The 18,861-nt window shown below is 34.5% G+C and overlaps 2 protein-coding genes across 3 annotated transcripts; one reads left to right on the forward strand and one right to left on the reverse strand.

Moving 5' to 3' along the window:
• The first annotated feature begins 433 nt into the window (after positions 1-433).
• On the forward strand, positions 434-3,479 carry LOC110995868 (ruvB-like helicase 1). Its single transcript, XM_022263252.2, has 10 exons — positions 434-678; positions 905-1,033; positions 1,118-1,292; positions 1,459-1,661; positions 1,968-2,136; positions 2,242-2,333; positions 2,439-2,545; positions 2,731-2,833; positions 2,911-3,002; positions 3,080-3,479. The coding sequence occupies exons 1-10, from the start codon at positions 538-540 to the stop codon at positions 3,237-3,239; spliced, it is 1,371 nt and encodes a 456-aa protein (XP_022118944.2). The 5' UTR covers positions 434-537; the 3' UTR covers positions 3,240-3,479.
• LOC110995866 lies at positions 3,286-17,801 on the reverse strand. Of its 2 annotated transcripts, none has more exons than XM_022263251.2 (14): positions 17,626-17,801; positions 10,870-10,962; positions 10,126-10,267; positions 8,399-8,539; positions 8,029-8,197; positions 7,765-7,879; positions 7,572-7,688; positions 6,663-6,858; positions 6,346-6,511; positions 5,883-6,000; positions 5,640-5,760; positions 4,978-5,151; positions 4,785-4,869; positions 3,286-4,700 (listed from the first exon to the last, which is right to left on the reverse strand). In XM_022263251.2, the coding sequence occupies exons 2-14, from the start codon at positions 10,934-10,936 to the stop codon at positions 3,558-3,560; spliced, it is 2,754 nt and encodes a 917-aa protein (XP_022118943.2). In that variant the 5' UTR covers positions 10,937-10,962; positions 17,626-17,801; the 3' UTR covers positions 3,286-3,557. The 2 variants fall into 2 exon arrangements, with proteins under 2 accessions (XP_022118943.2, XP_022118941.2); XM_022263249.2 differs by having other exon boundaries at positions 17,621-17,801.
• Positions 17,802-18,861: the final 1,060 nt, after the last annotated feature.

Raw genomic sequence — 18,861 nt, forward strand, 5'->3', positions numbered from 1 at the left:
TTTCGTGAATCGATTCATTAGACTACGATTCGAATCGATTTAAAAATCGATCTTTTTCGTAAAGAATCGCCATCCCTAACTTTGTTACTATTTCTGTAATCTGTGATTTAGACACTGACTGATGCGCAGCTAAGAAGAAATTAAATGTCAAATCCAAGGGCCGAATACTATCCACAGAGTCAAACTATTCAAGTCTATTTTTTCTTGCTTATCAGTTTTTTTTACTTTATCAACTAGATAATCAAAAGTAAGTTATTAATTACTAAGGTAAAAAACTATATATGCGGAAGCTTTAAGCTATGTGACAACCGTGTTAGACATTAAATATATCGATCAAACTATGTAGTATATATTTATAAGTTCATCCGTCGACCACGGACTACCAGTCAAGTAACACTGTGATCAAAATATTTTAATATTATCTGTTTCTATAATCATTTAATCCATTGTCTCTGGTTCTTATAATTTCAAACAAGCGCGAAGAAGCGAAAAGGAACTTTTATTACTCAAATTCTGCAGTTATTTTATTGGCGGAAAATGAAGATTGAAGAAGTTAAGAGCACTGCTAAAACTCAGAGAATATCAGCTCATAGTCACATAAAAGGTTTAGGCTTAGATGAAAATGGGGTACCTATTCAGATGGCAGCCGGTCTCGTGGGCCAAGAATCTGCTAGAGAGGTGTGTTATTATTTTGATTAAGATTCCTTTCTATTTATTCTTAATTAAAAAAAGATGTTAAAACTAAATTGATACTATAAAAAGGAGTTGGGGGAGTAAAGGTATTGATCAGACACTAAGGTTATGTTTTGGTTGCTATGATAAACTACTCAATAAAATAAATTTTTTATTGATAAGTACTAATAACTATTATCAATAAAATCTTTAAGTTAATAATTTGTTACAGGCGGCTGGATTAGTTGTTGATATGATAAGAAGCAAAAAAATGGCTGGTAGAGCACTATTACTAGCAGGTCCACCTGGGACAGGCAAAACTGCCATTGCTCTGGCAATTGCGCAGGAACTTGGTAATAAGGTAATTGACGTTACTCCATGTGCAAGATAAAGCCCTGTAGTGGAGGTCAAAGTATTTTTAGTATTGAAATGTAAATGTTTCTAGGTACCATTTTGTCCTATGGTAGGCAGTGAAGTATATAGTACTGAGATAAAGAAGACTGAAGTTTTGATGGAAAATTTCCGCAGAGCAATAGGTCTGCGTATCAGAGAAACAAAGGAAGTTTATGAAGGAGAGGTCACTGAGCTGACGCCAGTTGAGATAGAAAATACTGCTGGAGGCATGTATTTTGAAGTTTTTAAAGTATTAAATTATTGCATGTAAGATATGTTTCTTTTTATGTCAGCCAATATTGCTACTAATGATTATGATGATGTTATGGATAACGCAATGACAGTGATCATTATTTAGTAAATAAAACATTTAAAGTAGAAATGTGTTTCCAGGTTATGGAAAAACTGTGTCACATGTGATCATAGGATTAAGGACTGCAAAAGGCACAAAACAATTAAAGTTGGATCCCACCATTTATGAGTCACTTCAGAAAGAAAAGGTTGAAGTGGGCGATGTCATTTATATTGAAGCCAATTCTGGTGCTGTTAAGCGACAAGGAAGAAGTGATACATTTGCTACAGAATTCGATTTAGAGGTATTTACTTTTAAATACAGGATATTTTGTGTTATTGTAATTTTTATATGATATGGAAAAGGATAGAATTGTTTTGTTTGTTGAACATAGTACACCATTTTGATATAATTATATAGATTTAGCTATTTTTACGTAAATTACTAATAGTCATAAAATCTTAGCCAGCTTAAATGGACTCTCATGCTAAGCACTTGTCTATACATTTTTATCATATCTTAAAGAGGATATGACAAAAAAGTGTATGTTGATTAATAGATTAGTAATTGTTTTTAAATGTATAGACCAATTAATTAAACCTATTTTTAGGCAGAAGAATATGTGCCGCTTCCAAAAGGAGATGTTCATAAAAAGAAAGAAGTGGTCCAGGATGTAACTCTACATGATCTGGACTGTGCTAACGCCAGGCCTCAGGGTGGACACGACATTATGTCTATGATGGGTCAGCTTATGAAACCAAAGAAAACAGAAATTACAGGTGCTATAACTGTAGCTTGACCATTACATATATGTATATTTTTAAACAACTCAGCATTACTATATACTTTTTCACTTTTACAATGAAATTAATTGTTTTTTACAGATAAATTGCGAAAGGAAATCAATAAAGTAGTAAATAAATACATAGACCAAGGTATAGCAGAATTAGTGCCAGGGGTGCTGTTCATTGATGAGGTGATAATATTAAATAATGACTTCAGTACTTTTAGTTTTATTCCTTCCCGGATAATATATAATTAAATACTGGAGCTGAGTTGATAAATGAACATTAATTTTCAGGTGCACATGCTGGATATTGAAACATTTACTTATCTACATCGCGCTCTGGAGTCTGCTATAGCACCCATAGTTATTTTCGCAACCAATAGAGGGCGTTGTCAAATAAGGTTTGTATTCGCTAACTTTCATGTTAAAGTAATTTACGTGTCCATTATTATCCTCTATAGTCCTATATTATATTTCAATGAAATTACAGGATCTCTAAAGTTTTAATAAGTTATTTTTCATGGGGTCAAATAGCCAATCGGAGATAAGATTGAAAAACATGTTATTCATTGTTTGTATTTTTCAGAGGAACAGAGGATATTATCTCCCCTCACGGTATACCCTTAGACCTGTTAGATAGACTACTCATAATTAGGACATTGCCATACAATAAAGCTGAGCTGTTACAGGTACATAATTGGAGCAATTACAGTTTGTGTAATAAATTAAATTGGCTGCTGCATCTGATTAAATGAACATTTTACAGATATTAAAACTGCGTGCCACCACAGAGGGTATATCAATCGAGGACGAGGCGTTGGCGGCACTGGCCGAGATCGGCACCAATAGTACTCTTCGGTATTGCCCTAATTTCAATTATATGAAATTGTTTTAGTATTAGTTTAATCAGAACTAAGATAATATTTTTTTATTAGGTATGCAGCACAGCTGCTGACGCCGGCGATGTTGGCGGCGCGAGCAGATGGCGCCACTCGCATTGCGCCGGCGCATCTCACGTCCGTGCACTCGCTCTTCTTAGACGCTAAGTCTTCAGCCAAGATCCTGACACAGCACTCTGATAAATATATGCAATAACTTAAGAAAAGGACTAAATAACATTATGACAGTTTTTCGTTTACAATAAATGAATTAGATTGTTCTACGAGGAGCAGAGTCACCTCTTTGTGTTTGAGCTGCTGGTGCATTTTGCAGTTTAGTTTTGAAGGATTACTATCTGTGATTTATTTACTTTTATGTTTTAATTCATGCTTTCTGTTCTCCGATGTTATGTTAAGGTAATTAAACATTTGTTTAATAAATAGGTTTAATTAAATATAACAGTTTCTTAATCTACCTTATTTACACATCCGTTTAACCTTTTACATAAATGACACAACCTGTACAATAATTACATTAGTGATTGTCGTTGATGAACTCTTTTTTCAACTCTTTCGTGAACGAAGGCACGTACCGAGGATCGTTAGATCTTTTGACGGGGGCTGTCGTTGGTGTTGTTGTGATGGGAGGAGAGAACGTGGGCAAATCGACCTTCACCGCTGTGGGTTCGGCGGTGTGTCTGTAGAGCGCCTCGAATTGCATCTCTTCGGGGTAAGAATGTGACCGGATTTTCTTCTCTTCTCTGGCATTAGTCGGGTAAACAATAACGATTTTCTCACCCTCCCTGTGCAGTGCTACGGGAGGTAAAGCCGTGCTAGTGGCTATGGACGGGCCGGCTACCACTTGCAGCATTTCCGTGGGGGCCGGTTTCAATCTCTCCGTGGTCGTAGTGGACGTCGTGGACGATGATGTGGTGGTAGAAATGACAACGGGAATGTCGGGATCTTCGGGCGTCTCGAACTCTCGCTTCTCTCCCGGCGGACCCATCGTTTGAAGCATTTCAATTTTCATTTCTAAAGTCGGCGTCGGGACGGGGACGGAATCTGTAGCGTTCAGTTCTTCGGTTGGTATGAATCGTGCGGTTGATTTGGGAAGCTCTCTCGAGCCAAATATTGGTAGACGTGGAGCGTAGGCGGACACTAATGGTAGAAGAGTATCCCTTGCGTATCTTTCTGCTCTCGATATGAAGGAAGCTAGACGCGCAGGAAGAAATTGAACGGCAAAACTAGTTTCTTCTTTGTCTGCCTTGCCGTCAAATTGGTCGCTCGTTGGAGTAGTTACTTCAAAATGTTTCGCTTTTCGAAAAGGGGGAGGTGATGTAGATCTGGGAGCAGACGTCGGTCGAAGGAGGGGTTCTGATATCTCGTGCATTTCTTCGGGGTTGTCGGATCTTTGTCTCGGAGTCTTTCTCGGTCTAGGTCTAAGGACAGGCTCGGCGATCTCCACTAGACCGCTGGGTGCAGTTTTGGTGTTTGTCATTCCAAAAGCACGTCCAGTGTCCCCTCCGCCCCATTCGTATGTATCCACGAGTGCAAAGGGTCTCTGTGGCGACTCTTCGGGAAGCTCGTTGTCATGGGGATCGTCTCCGATGATGTCCGTCACGTTGTTATTTATAATTATGTCTTCCTTTATGTTTGTTTCGTTAACAATTCCGTCAATCTGAATGTGAATAAAATAAAAAGTCAAATATATTTGTGTTTGATATCTACTATATCATTAGGAGTACATAGATATTATACATACCGGTTTCATCTCACAATCCCCAGGATAAAGAGGTAATTGAACCGATTCATCAGACACCAACCATAAAAGTTTGCAAAATGAAGATCTGTAAAATTAACAGTAGTGATTTTAGCAAAAAATTTCTCATTCGTTTAGGCATATAGTCGAGAGTACTTAAATCTTTGCTATAGCAATTTGTCTAAATAGTTCTTACGTTTTTCCAAAGCTATCAGTGATGAGTAATTTATCGAGATGCACTCGCTTGGCACCGGCGCTCAGCCAACCGTTGTAGGCGGCGTAGTGAAGTGTGGCTTTTAGAGGAACACCTAATGCTGGGTGTGGGACTAGAACTCGTGTCCATCTGCTCATACCCGAGCTGTCCTCGCGTCTGCAAACAAACATTATATGAAATGTACACTTATGTAACGTCAAAACAGAAATATACATTGAATGCTTCTAATTTACTACCAGTTCTCAAATCAAGGGCGTAGAACGGAAGAGAAGAATTGTCAATAAACTCTCCGCCACTCTTTTTAATCGCCTAGTTTTTTTCTTTTACACAATGTTTGTGTAAAACTTGTAAATAAGAGCTGCAACCATTACACCATGTTCCATTTGACATCTTAAGTAATAAAGAATAATAAAATAAATTAAAAACAAAGATATGTCCTCTATCAGCAGAAGGCATGGTGAAATAGGAACACGCACTTAGGTACATTCTCATGGGAACAACACACAAATACATAGTCGAAAAAACTAATAGGTATCATTAATCAAGTAGTTTTCAGCACGGTTACAGCTGTTTTGTATTCAAGAATGTTTAAGCAATACTCGGAATGTAATGCCAGAAAATTGTAACGTGAAGCAATAATTTACTTGGTCATAGGGAAGGATTCGTTGAGGCCCGAGTCTCCGTGTAGAGTTAATGTTACTCGACCGAAGTTAGGCTTTTCTCCTGCATCAATTCCACCCCACACTTCTACATGGTACTGATGAGCTAAAAATAAACAAAACTATTAAAATCCTAACGAAAACAATACCGTTGTAAGAACTCATAGCATATGACGAAACAATACGCTATGCAAGTTTTTGTAAAATAGTATCTTGATTAGTACGTACCACAAAACGGTTCTTCTTCTCTAGTTAATAAATACAGTTGACCTCTTCCAAGAGAGCGGTCAGCGTAATAACCCATGTTACCGCATCGTCGCTCCGCGTCGCATGGGAAGCATCGACCCTAGAATTATCATCATTTAATGAACTCCTAAAGCTCACTTAAAAAATGACGATTCAAATCGTGTTGTGCAGTTCCAAAGACTTTCTCCTGAGTGCAATCTATAGAAGGCTAAGGCGACGTCAAGACGTTTAAACCCAACGAGTGAATCGTCGTCTATAATTAGTTTAGTTCGTCTCGCTAGATAAATAAATAGATAAATAGATTCTAGACATTTTGATGATACTTTCCAGGCCCAGTGAGCTTAATTTTAAGGAGAGAAACACCACCAAGTTTTACCTTTGAAAAGGCAACATTTCTCGAAGTACAGCCGTCGTTATATTAATTAAACGGATATTGCGTAATTACCTCCGAAAAAGCGTCGTAATTTGAGCAAGGGAATGCGGGAAAGTGGCACTTAGGCGATACGGAATCTGTGAAGAATTTGTACGCTCTCCGATGGTTGCACAGTGACCTGCCCTCTATAGATGCAGCTGCCCATGGAAGAACCAAGTCTGACACAGCACCAACGAATCTGAAATATTAATATGATAAAAATGATATACACTAAGATGTTGGTGATGATGACTATGTTTATCATAAACAAATTGAAAATTATTTATTTATATATTAAATTATAAGTTTTCGTTTTCGTTGGCTTGAATTGATCAACTTGTTTGTCTTACAAGTTAGAGCATCCATGCTGTACTCTCCCTCCATTTGGGTAGAAGTCTACATGACCCAGTGGTTGTGCGGCGCCTAGACCTCCCAGGATCAGATTCTCTCCGTTCGAGTGGATAACATCTACGAATTTAGCGTCATTTTTGTCTAAACGAGCTCTCGGGTCTTGAAATTCAAATAGCGGGCCCGCTGGATCCAAGCCTGTAAGAATACTATTAATACAGTATTCCGATCATCATGAAATTGTCTTGGAATCCTTAAACATAAGCTATGTTAATAATAAATCGTTTTCATTTTGATTGAATTATAAAAAAAACCGCACAAAAGCCATATAAAAATAGGTATGCGAATCATATTAATTATCATAATGTTATGAGAACAGTTAAGTTTATAATTATATAAATATTTATAGTTAATAATTACTCTCCTACGCTAATTTTTAAAGGCACCTTGCCTTTAAAAATGTTATCACTTTGCCCTTAGTCTTCAAGACCCTTAGTGATTAAATAGTTTGATAGCCATGGCGTAACAATTTTTTGAATACATCGGGTGCAACATACGTACGCACCCACAGCCATGTTGGATCCCGAGGGATCTTCTCCTGCATCTACCTCGGTAGATACAGGCAAATTTCTTTAAATGTTTTGAATGATTTTGAATACTTGATTATTTATAATAGATATTAATTCATTATTTCTTGGATATACGAGTATAAACTTAATAAGTACCGTAAAATACCAGGTACCTACGTTAAAAATGGCCCACCTTACAAGAGGTCCAACGCCTACTTTTTCTGGGTATTTTAAACTTTATTCACATCTACTGAAATAACGTGTTACCTTGGGTATACAGAATACCCATAATATACTGAATAATAAATTATGATGATGAGTTTAAGATTAAAATATATGTACCTGTTATGCGACTTATATTTTTAAGTTCAGAGCCGGCGAATCCTGCAACATGTGCTCCCAAACTAAATCCTATTAAGTGAATATCCTCAAAACGAACATCTATGTTATCCGCCAAACCTGAATTGAACAATTCCTTATTAGTACCTTTATTGAAACAAGATAATATTAATCTAAACATACAATGAAGTCATACCTTGTAACATCATAGCAAGCTGTTTCCCAACAAGCCTCGTATTAGCCGCGGCTCTTAAATAATTTGGCATCGATGCTCCTCCTTCCCAGTCTACACAGATCACGTTGCATTCTTCCTGTTTCAGAAATTATGCTTAACCTTAGAAATTATAAGTTTTTACAAAAGAAATCATAAACAACTTCTACTATTTTATTTGGTTTCCAACTACGACTTCCCTTAAACTTCAATTTGACAAATCGTACAGTAAATATAATTAAAACTCACAACAGCCATTAAAGCGGAGCGCATTTCGTACACCCAGACATTATCGCAATTGGAGCCGAAGCCGTGAACAATAACCCGTGTAGGGCGCGCCGCATCAAAGGCCCTAGTTGCCCAACTCCACGCTGCAGACATGTTGCTTGCTGAGACTGCCAGAAGTGGCTGGTCACCTCTAAGAACAAGTTCAGTTAGTAGAATATGAAGACGGTTCGAATAAAGAAGTTTAATAAAACACTAGTCAGTGTCATCAACAATAAATTATAATTAATTTTTAATTATGTTTATATGTATCATGTAACATAAATTAATCTATATTCGGCAAACGATAATATTACTATTAAATAGTATGCATTAGTAATAACTGTATAAATACCTGCTTATCGTGGAATAGAGTAGAAACTGAGTGCCGACCTCTTTCGGAGGGCTGGGAAGCGTCTCCAGATAAGCGAATGGCCCTGCATCTTCGAAACATCCAAATTCTCCATAACACACGCTGCCTTGGGACCTCTTTATTCTAAAAGTTTAATAAATAATATCGCACAGTTATAACTAAGTTGTTGGTGAGTTTACGTCGTTATGAATATTTATTACTTACATCGTCTTAATTGCTTTCTTTCTATTATAATTTGTCTTATCGGTTTTCTATTACGTATAGAAAGTACAGTACATTTTCCAAAATGTTTAATTCATCGTCATTATACCATCACATACAAAATGATTACTTAATTAGCCTAAAGCATAATGATAAAAGCTAATGCCTATTTAATCTGCCTGCTCTTATTAAAGACAGTAATTTACAAAATTAAATTTAATTTCATTTAGATTTTGTCTTAACAAGCTAATAAAGCTTAAAAAGTTTGTTTGAGTTAGCGGTTCTCGGTCTTTGTTACCGACTTAACCAAGTTCACAGATAAACAAAATGAGGAAATCCGTGGTGTACCTTTCCAAACAACAAAATGTTTTCACCTTTCACGCTGTCTCTTATACCAATATTACTCGTGTATTGCTGATTATATTTTAAGCTGTCTTTATGTCTCGTTAGATATCAATGATTTAGGACACGCTGTATATCGCCATACATACTATATGAATAATGTCTTGTCAGATGAGATATAGTTTTGTTTATTTAGTAGTATTAACAAAACTATATCTCGTCTGCAGTGCGAAAAGAACATAATATAGGTATATATATATTGTGTTGTCATCGGATTCTTAATGGACATGTACGTGCTTTGCATGTACATACTTTCTAAAACTTCTCTTGTTTCCCAATCTTCAACTGATCTGATCACATCGAATGTCCGGCGCGTGTACTTGTATTGAATGCAGTAAATAGCGAAATTCTACTCTAAGCTGAATTTAAAATATTTTCACATTAAATTAACAATTTCGTGAGAATCGTAAGCTATACGTAGGGAACACTCGAATTGCAGTCGCTTGCGAAATTTTTACTGCCTATAGAAAGTAACGAGGCGGTGAAAGCATGATTAGACTTTCTGATAAAATGCATTCAAATGTTCTAAAGACCTGCGAATTTATGCCACTTTTCTGAGAAAGTTTGGATGCAATTCGTGAAAATGAGTTGGAACTAAGTCACTAAGGAACTATATCACGAAGGTTTATTGAGATCAATCTTACAAGTAGTCCCTTCTCTCGGTGCCCTTTCTTATCCGCATTCCGCTGTCAATGGTACGATACTGTTCATATAAGTCTGAATGGTGTAAAAATCTCTTTGTTGTAATATTTTTCACTTCACTAGATCAATGACAGGGCTTAATTACGTAGTTTACACACGAAACGATTCAGTAAAAAATAGCCATGACGCTTTATTATTGTTTTCGGAAGAAAATTAAAACCTCTGACCTAATTAATTAATCTGGTCAGATAGACAAGATAGGTTACCTGCAATTAACATTTATTATAGACACACAAAATCGTCATTGGATACTTTTTAAGTTTAAGTGTGAGTGTGATATTTTTTTCAACTATCTAGATTTTGTTAAATAATGTTTTCATTGACTAAGTAACAATACTTTCTTTAAAATTAAAATTAAGTAAGAATTAATATTTCGTCTTTAAATATGGCTGATGATATATTACCTCGTTCGTCCCTTTCTTAGCTCCCATTGCTTTATAGAATATCTAACAGCAGCCAACAGTTCCGAGTCTCGTTTCTCATCTTCAGCCTCCTGCGCTGCTGTCACCGCTGGACCTGCGCCTCGCCACGCATCTAGTTCTGCATCTAGAAAAAAATGCATTTTTACTTTCATATGTACAGAAAGTAAATTGATTCTGAAAAATTCTATCCGTGCCCAACAGCTTAACGACATCAATATTTTACATACTAGACACACACAATAGAATGGAAATGTCTTGAGGACACTAGGTTACCTGAATTGCATACGGATTTGACTTTTTGCGGCCTTGATACAACGTTGTAGGGCATTGTGTAAGTAACGCATGTGGCCTACTCCGGACGAAAGTAAGCCACTCCCAGCCATCGAAAATGGTGAGAAACTTCAACGGTTTTTATTACGATTGTGCACTAATGGAGTATCTGCTTGGGCGTGTTAATAGTTGGCACTAATTGCAGTAATTTGATCTCTTTATATACGATTAATTGTAGCCACAACTATGATAAAATATAAATAAGTTTATTTCTACTTCCAGTACGTCAAAATAGAAATTATATTCAGATGCTACGGGTATGGGTTTTATGGAGTCAGTGTCACAAAATTGAATTAAAGCTGTGTATTTTAAAGATAATCCGGCATTGAGGTTGTTTTATTACAGGTTTGATGCCCATATTAATGGCATCGCAATCATTGTATTGGATACACTTACACTTAGCTACTACTAGGGTTGATAAAGCTAGGAGTAAGGCGATCGAGCGCCAGACGTGCGTCGCCATCCATACGGCCCGGCATTCACAAACACCTGGAAAAGAGTTTATCACATATAATAAAAATTTTGAAAGAGCTTATTTCTATCTGAATTATTAATCGAACTATAATTAGGTTAAGGCAAATGAATCTTCCCACGTAATCAATGATTATATTATTATTGTTATGATTATAATGCACAATTAGGTATTTGTTTTGTAGTTTTCATTGAAACCGCAAGTTAATTGTCACATGTCAGAAACCACAAAAACGTTTCAATCTATCTCGGCAATTATTCTAAACAATAAGATCATTATTGCACCCAACAGCAAAATACTATAGTAGAATGGCTTTTGTCTCGGAACTAATTGTCCAACGGGTGTAAACCCATACAAACTTCTATTGTTATAGTTGAGTTTTTGTTCATAAAGGAAATTGTATCTAGACCAATTGCTTGCGGTTTCTTGCGTACAGGATTATTTTGTAATCAAACGCGGCCTGAGAAATCGTATATAATATATAATCTATAGTTAGAGAAACTCTATCCCAGCTGGGATTTGCCAGCATGCCAATATTGCTTCTAATATCATTCATCGTAATACCTAACACCTTTATTTCATATAATAAACGTTTCTTATAAACTACAATACTTTTGCTTAAATTGTGTCTGTTTTCTATGACGATCAAATCGGAAATTAAAAGTTATCTGGAGTTAAAAAAATATTAGCCTAGATCAGGGCTAAACATAACAAGCGACACTTTATTAAACGTATCACGTTTATAAGTACAGGATAATAGAGCTATAAATCTTATCTAATATGACACTGGAGTACAATTTTATCTTTTGTGACAATGTCTTTATATTTATTACTACACTTATTAACTGTAGGAAGAGCATTGAGAAGTTGATAAACAGTAAAGTGAAACCTTCATTGATATTAGTTTGCCTTGCCCGATCGGATAATGAATCTCAACCCTAAGGCGGTGTATTTGAATCCCGTATGTGCAACATTGAATTTCTATGGGTTTAAAAATTTGGTCAGCTAACATAGAAAAACATTTTTTGAAGCGAAATTTCTTTAGGAGCATGAGGGATTTTTTTTACGGAACGTCACGCTGATGTGCAGCGTTTTTGTCAAAAAGGGAGAGAGCGATTGAGAGAGAGAGAGAAAGGGATTTCGAGAAAATATACACGCTATTGGTTGATGTATTCGTTTAGTCATAACGTCTTCTGCCGTTAACGCAGATTTTTATTTATGTATATTATATTTTGCAAATATACAGCGTGTAAACAGTATGAACACAGATTACAAATACATGGAGTGATCATATACTGGTACATGATCATCTATTGCGGCTTTTACTTCTGACACGTGTACTTTGTACGCATGTGTTTTTATAGAATTTGAAATTTGAATATATACGAGTAGTTGCCATCGAGAGCGATACAACGATTCTAGCCGTTATACAATTATTCGATACCATCTTAGTATGATTTATACGGCTCATACGAAAATCGACGGGTGTATCACCACAGACTGAACACTTGAATTGTCTATAAATTTTAGTGGTTAAATGGCTATTGTTATATTTGATTTTATTTATATATTTAAAGAAACTTTTGACGACGACACATACACGCAGGTTAATAAAAACGAAAGGCAACCTTTGATATTCAGGTTAACCTCGTCAAATTATTGCTGCAGCCAATACAACACAGTCATTTTTATTTTAAACCTTAAATCGATAAAAATATCACAATTTGTCGTCCTTTTACGAATAGTAATTTATATAATATAGATCTAACAACGACTTTGGTTGTTTGACTATTGTGCACATTATAATAATAATAATAATAATAGCCTTTTTATTTAGATACTTTTACATTTAAATACTATTATATATTTCTATATCTTGTGTCTTTTTTTGGCAAAAGCGTTCCTTTAAATCCTGCCATGTTCTACCTGCTGTTTCCTTAATCTGGTCTATCAACGATCTAATATATCTTCTTATAAGGAGTAATTCAAAGATGCTTATGAGACATATTATTTTAAAATTTCTTAAAATTCAGTTATTTTACTTAAATTTTCGTTTCCAAATTTCCCTATATTTTGTTTGGCCATGATTCTATGTCCAATTTAGTACGAACGAATTATTTATTGACGATGTTTATACTCTTATATATGTTGTTAATACTCGAAAGGCTAACTCAATGTGAAGCCTCACAATGACAGAAGGCCCGCGAGCTGCTTTGCCAGCCTTTTAAGAATTGGCAGGCTCTTTTCTTGAAGGCTACCTTCGTCTCGTATATACGTTAAAATATTTTTCTAAGGATGTCGAGTGATAGATAGTGTAAGCTGTAAGTGGCGTAGTGGTTTATTTCTATTATATGTAATGATTATTATTATTATTACCGTAGAGGTGATAACCAAGACTAAAGTTGCAAGTCCGGTTGAATTAGCAACTCGTCTGTATTGGAAATGTTTTATGTAACTTTTCATGCAGGCTCTCAAACAGGTTTCGTTTTGCAATATCTTGTTGCTTGTACGTAGACTGAAAATATTACTAAATTAGTTATGTTTTCCTATAAATTCACAAAAAATGCGACTCTACATGAATTACAATCTATCTCTATAGAGATTATTATTAACATAATATTTTATGTTGACTCAATTTTGTCTAATACTAATGAACTTAAACTAAGGTAGGATGTTTAACAGTCTTCGTGTTCTAAAATGTTTTTACACTATGTTCGTATATCCGAGATATCACACTTGCTACACTAGGTATATAACCTCAAAAGGTTTAGTTATCTTTAGGCGCCTTATTCCTTTTGTGTCAAGTAGTTTGATTGCCTCAGCATTCACATCTCAAATGGCTATGTAGCCTGTTTAAGTAGCTAAGGCAAACCGTTTCGCCGCATTTAGGACTGTTTCCATATTAAGATTCTTATTAAATTAGTAAGATAATATTTGTTATGTCGAAGATATTAAATTATGATTGTGGTGACTGTCTCAAGAAATATGTATTAAATTAGTAACAAGAATTACAGAGGAAATGAAAAATATTCTAGTAGCTTGTCACAGAAGTTATTTCATTATTTTTTGTAAATTAACCAACAAATCTTATTCTTTCAATTTAAGCTCAATTTAGGTATAAGAAAGCTCGGTTCACTCACAAATCGGGTTTAGATTTCAATTATACCCACCGATGAAAGCAATCACCATTAATTGAATGTTCTATCGTGAGCAAAGTAATGATGAGTTTGATTGGATCAACGTTATTTGCAATCAAACATGTCGGTCATGATCGTCAGTGACCCGAACGCGAAGGTTCGACCTTAATTTCATGGATCGACGATGCTCGCAGCCGGATTCTATGAAATTGATATATTTCCGATTGGATTTAAATCCTATCATATCTAACGGATTGCTTTTCCGCAAACCATCAATAAAAATACATTTTAAATAGGTATATAGCGTACGATTAGTTGCGGATATTATTATCTTAATGTATCCGTTGAACATTGATTAAAAAAGATAAGTTTATGAGTATATAGTATAATATCGAGAAGCAGGGGGAAAGGCCCTTTTTTAAATGTTTATTGAATATAATTTCAAATAAAACACTAATTTCACGTTTGAAATATAAATTATAATTATTTTTCGTAACGACACGCGTTTTGTCCTTCCTATACGATATAATTCCTTTTAACATTACATCTATATTACGCCCTCCATAATCAAAGCATTGCAATATTACGATAGCATAATAAATATTATTTTGTGTAAAGTATCGCAAATGAGCTAGAATTTTAGTTTCGTCTAATATACTAATGGAACACATTAGCCACATGTGTTCCATTATTCAACCAGAGCTCTAAATCAAGGGTAAATTGCGGATGGACTCATTATGTTATAACGCGCGATGACCTCATGGCTACCCAAATGTAATCAGCTGAACTACTTTTGTTAAATTTTTAAATTATTTACCTACTTTTATGAGTATGTCGAAACGATTTTTATACCTTTATATGTTTAGTAACTCTACGCAATTCAAATTTTAAAAACAAAAAGAAAAATTAAATAAATATTTCTTTATCAGAAATAATGAATAAACTATTACAGCTTGGTAACGGTTATATATATCTCTTATAGAATATGTAATGAAAGCGATAAAATAGTAATTAGAAAATTGAAATTTTTACTATGGGATCGTCTAATTTCTAACAACACAATGATGCATGACGGAGAAGTAAAACTTTCACTTAGCTTCATGGTATTATCTTGGCTCGATTTGAAAGTTCAAAGCTGAGTGCATCACGAAGGCCGTCTGTGAAATATTGCTCTTTTATAGTATAACAAATTATTCTCAATTCCCAACAATAAGTATTATGAACTTATATGTACGTACGTAAGTTCTTCCTGTATTTAACCTGGTACTATTATATTTTTGAAAACATTAGTTTTGGTGTACCTAGAGCAAATGATTTTTGCTATTCATAGTGATTAATATTAAACGCTTTAGAGTTTAGAGGGTCAATGACAAACAGGCAACAATTCAATACCAAATATTATAAGTTTAAAATATGCGTCGCCAAGGTGAACAGGTATCTGAGAACTACGTAAAACATTTAAAAATATACTTATAAATGTTATTGCAAAAATGATTGTGAGTGTTTTTAAAACACATTTGCATTAAACTCGACTAATTTAACACAATGTGATGTAATTATGTAATTATAATAGTTAACAAAATAACGATAAACGTAATTTTGAATCAAAAAGAGCCTCAAAACAATAATCCTAATTTCATAAATCGTAATTCTAATCAAGTAATTTTTCTACTAAGTCTAGAAATAATAATGATTCAGATATTACAACTAATAAGGATAATTCCTTATTAGATCTAATATCCTTAGCACCCACAAATTATGACGCCTGACCAAGTGAAAGCTGGATACAGATTATATAACATGTATGCTACAGTTTTAACCTGTAACTTCACTTGAATAAATTTCAACTTCTCAGTAATATTTTCAATGTACCAACCATATTTACAAGTCAAGATTGTTTTCCTGGTCATAGTTTTAGAGATTTGTAATTGGGATGTAACTAAAATACCAAGGTATCGAGGTGAAAGTAGGAGTGCAGCACGTGCTTAGTGCTAACTTAAGTTATGTACACACATTGAATTTATAAATAATAATTTTCAAGAGGGCAAATTTTTATGGCACTCAGAGTCAAATATTAGATATTTTCGGTTACTACTTATTAAAAACTTACTTACCAAGCACTTATAAGGTAATTGGTGCAATGATTACAAAATTAGTACATCCTCCGTATATTAGAGTTCAACGCGTTTCATTGTCATATTCGAAAATATGACTGTTAAAAATGTGGTTTTCAATTTGAAAACAAATTTATATAGAGCCTTCTTTCAGTTTATTATACATATATATTTACTTATTAAAATATAAAACAATACAGGATATTAAAGCTATTCTAGCAGACGACAACTGCTGATAAACGTATCGTACGTTGGACAAAGTAATAATATAATACATTTATGTTTATATTGTGTATTTAACATTTGTGCAAGTAATGCCCCCACGTAAAAGATATAAGGTCTAGTCTCAAGGTCTAAAGAGTCTTGATAACACATCAACATGATCGATAAAAGTACCTAAGGATTCCATAAATCCATACCGATTACCGTTATCCAGTAAGGCACTTTCGTAAGCAACCTAATTGATATACCACTTCACGCATTGTTTCCTCACAGCTATCGACATTCACCGAGCGCCAACAATAAGTTGCGTATGCAACCTTTTTTGTACAAACTTGTTGCAATCCATTGTTCGAAGGAAATTGGAAGAAAAACCGGGAAACGCATTGCATGTTAGCAATTTGTCGGTATTTCTGCTAAAATTATTAATAAATGGCAGATGCAGGAAGACATTCGAATTTATTTACTAAACCATTACTTTGTTTTATAATGCATCATAAGAGAGAAGTTATTCTTCAAAAGAAGTTGTATATATATCCCTATATATTTCCCTTGTAACGAATTACTTCCATGCCATATAGAAACAAATGTTTTCATTGTATTGAAAACATTTGTTTATGTATTATGAAATAACGAATAGTGAATTTAATTAATAATTCTTTAATTATAAGTAGTTCCCTAAGAATCTGCACCCAAAGAATATGTCATATGGCAAATTCCCGAATACACGTTCAGTAGTTTTGATTTTAACGTTAACAAATACTTTAAAAACTCCAACAATACAGTCTTCGACCTATTTTTTTATGGTAAAGCGTAATTACTATCGAAAAAAGATTCAATTCTTTGTTTATTATAGTCACGCATGATTCGCATTTCAAAGTTTATTGAAGATAAATTTTACAATATAGTTGTTTACAAGTAGGTATTACTCGCATATAAAACACTAAATTTTACTTCAATATATTTCGACTAGTTGATAAAAAGCTTGTTCCTACTGCTATGTTGCTGATTAGGTGTTTAAACCCTTATAAAATATTTATACTGTTATAATAATATTAAAAATTAATTTTAACTATAAAATGTTCAATATAATTAACAAAGCGAAAACATTATCATCAATTCTTAAGCAAAACAGCCAATGCCACACAATAAATATGCGCTTGTATCACGTAAGGTCTAAGTATAAGAATTTTAATTAGACAAACCTTACAGTTAGTCGGACACGGCTGGCTGACCCAAAATATTTATCCTATCACAAATGTAACATATAATCAAAACACAGGCACATAGGAACACACGTCGTATTGACTTTTTGCTTGAACGGGGCCAACGGGGCATACGCGTAGCTGAACGGCACGGCGTTAACTGCGCGGGCGCATAGAGAAACTCCGCCAAGAGAAATGTGGTTTCCCCACACAGTTACATCAGTGCTCTGGTTGTGTTTTGGCCGATGTTAACGTGGACATAACTTCCTCTTTCCGCTTCTTCCACGTAACATCGATTATGCCAGCAAATGATTAGAACCTTTTATTACATTGTTTATTTGTATATATTGTTATGTGTCTCAGTTATCTAATATGTTATTTTGCACCGCTGACCACTTTGATCTTTGTTGTATATAGTAGATTATATTAAAAGTGTTTCTACAATTACGTTTAGGAAATAGTTATGTAATAATATGTAAAGGAATAAATCAATTTTGACATTAGGCTATAGAGCTTTTTAGGCTAAGTATTATTTGAGGTGTTCCAGTCTAGAAATTGGTACAGCTTTAGCCTTACTGAGTTTCAACTACGCATTTAAAATCGCAATCGCATTACAGAGAGACTGAAACTACAAAAACATTTTGTTTATTAAGATCCTTGAAAACAAAAGTGCAATATTGAAGTCTTATATTAACAGTTGGGCGTCGGTGTCGCGGTTTGCATCATTGCACAAGCACTTTCTCCGATCGTTAACAAGAGGCGCAAATGAATGTGACGCATCTATTACGTAGGTATTGGTCATTCAGATTGTTGTCAGAAACCAAACATTTTAAACCATTGATCATTTACCCCTTTTTCGAGTCGTGTTCCTTTGATGTGATATAGGTCTTATAAGGTAAAAATATTTTCTTAGTATTTTTTTGGCTAATCATAAAATGAATGCAAAAAATGTTCATTCCAATAAGTCACGTTGTCGTTACTTAGGATGTCATATTTCTTCATTATTTACGCGAAAATCTACTACGAATCGAATTGCCTTGTACTCAAAGGACTATGGTTAATTACTTAAACCGCCACCTACATATATTGTGTGTATATTCTGATTTGCGTTTACTCTTTCAAGCGCCCTCTATTGGCACAAGGAGAATTGAAAGATGTTTATGTAGATGGCACTAGTATACTTTGTACTGACACATCCTTTTAATTTCTAAAAATAACACCAGAGTTCGTATGTAGCGCTA

This window comes from Pieris rapae, chromosome 12 (assembly GCF_905147795.1).
Source record: "Pieris rapae chromosome 12, ilPieRapa1.1, whole genome shotgun sequence".
Classification (NCBI taxonomy): domain Eukaryota; kingdom Metazoa; phylum Arthropoda; class Insecta; order Lepidoptera; family Pieridae; genus Pieris; species Pieris rapae.

Bases quoted from the DNA above. Each gene is read 5' to 3' on its own strand.
- LOC110995866 (XM_022263251.2), bottom strand. From the start codon at position 10,936: ATGGCGACGCACGTCTGGCGCTCGATCGCCTTACTCCTAGCTTTATCA. The intron at 7,880-8,028 runs GTGAGTTTTAAT...TTTCTGAAACAG, and splicing joins GCTCCGCTTTAATGGCTGTT to GAAGAATGCAACGTGATCTG. The intron at 6,859-7,571 runs GTACATATATTT...GTATTCTTACAG, and splicing joins AAATATAAGTCGCATAACAG to GCTTGGATCCAGCGGGCCCG.
- LOC110995868 (XM_022263252.2), top strand. From the start codon at position 538: ATGAAGATTGAAGAAGTTAAGAGCACTGCTAAAACTCAGAGAATATCA. The intron at 1,293-1,458 runs GCATGTATTTTG...ATGTGTTTCCAG, and splicing joins GATAGAAAATACTGCTGGAG to GTTATGGAAAAACTGTGTCA. The intron at 2,834-2,910 runs GTACATAATTGG...AACATTTTACAG, and splicing joins ATAAAGCTGAGCTGTTACAG to ATATTAAAACTGCGTGCCAC.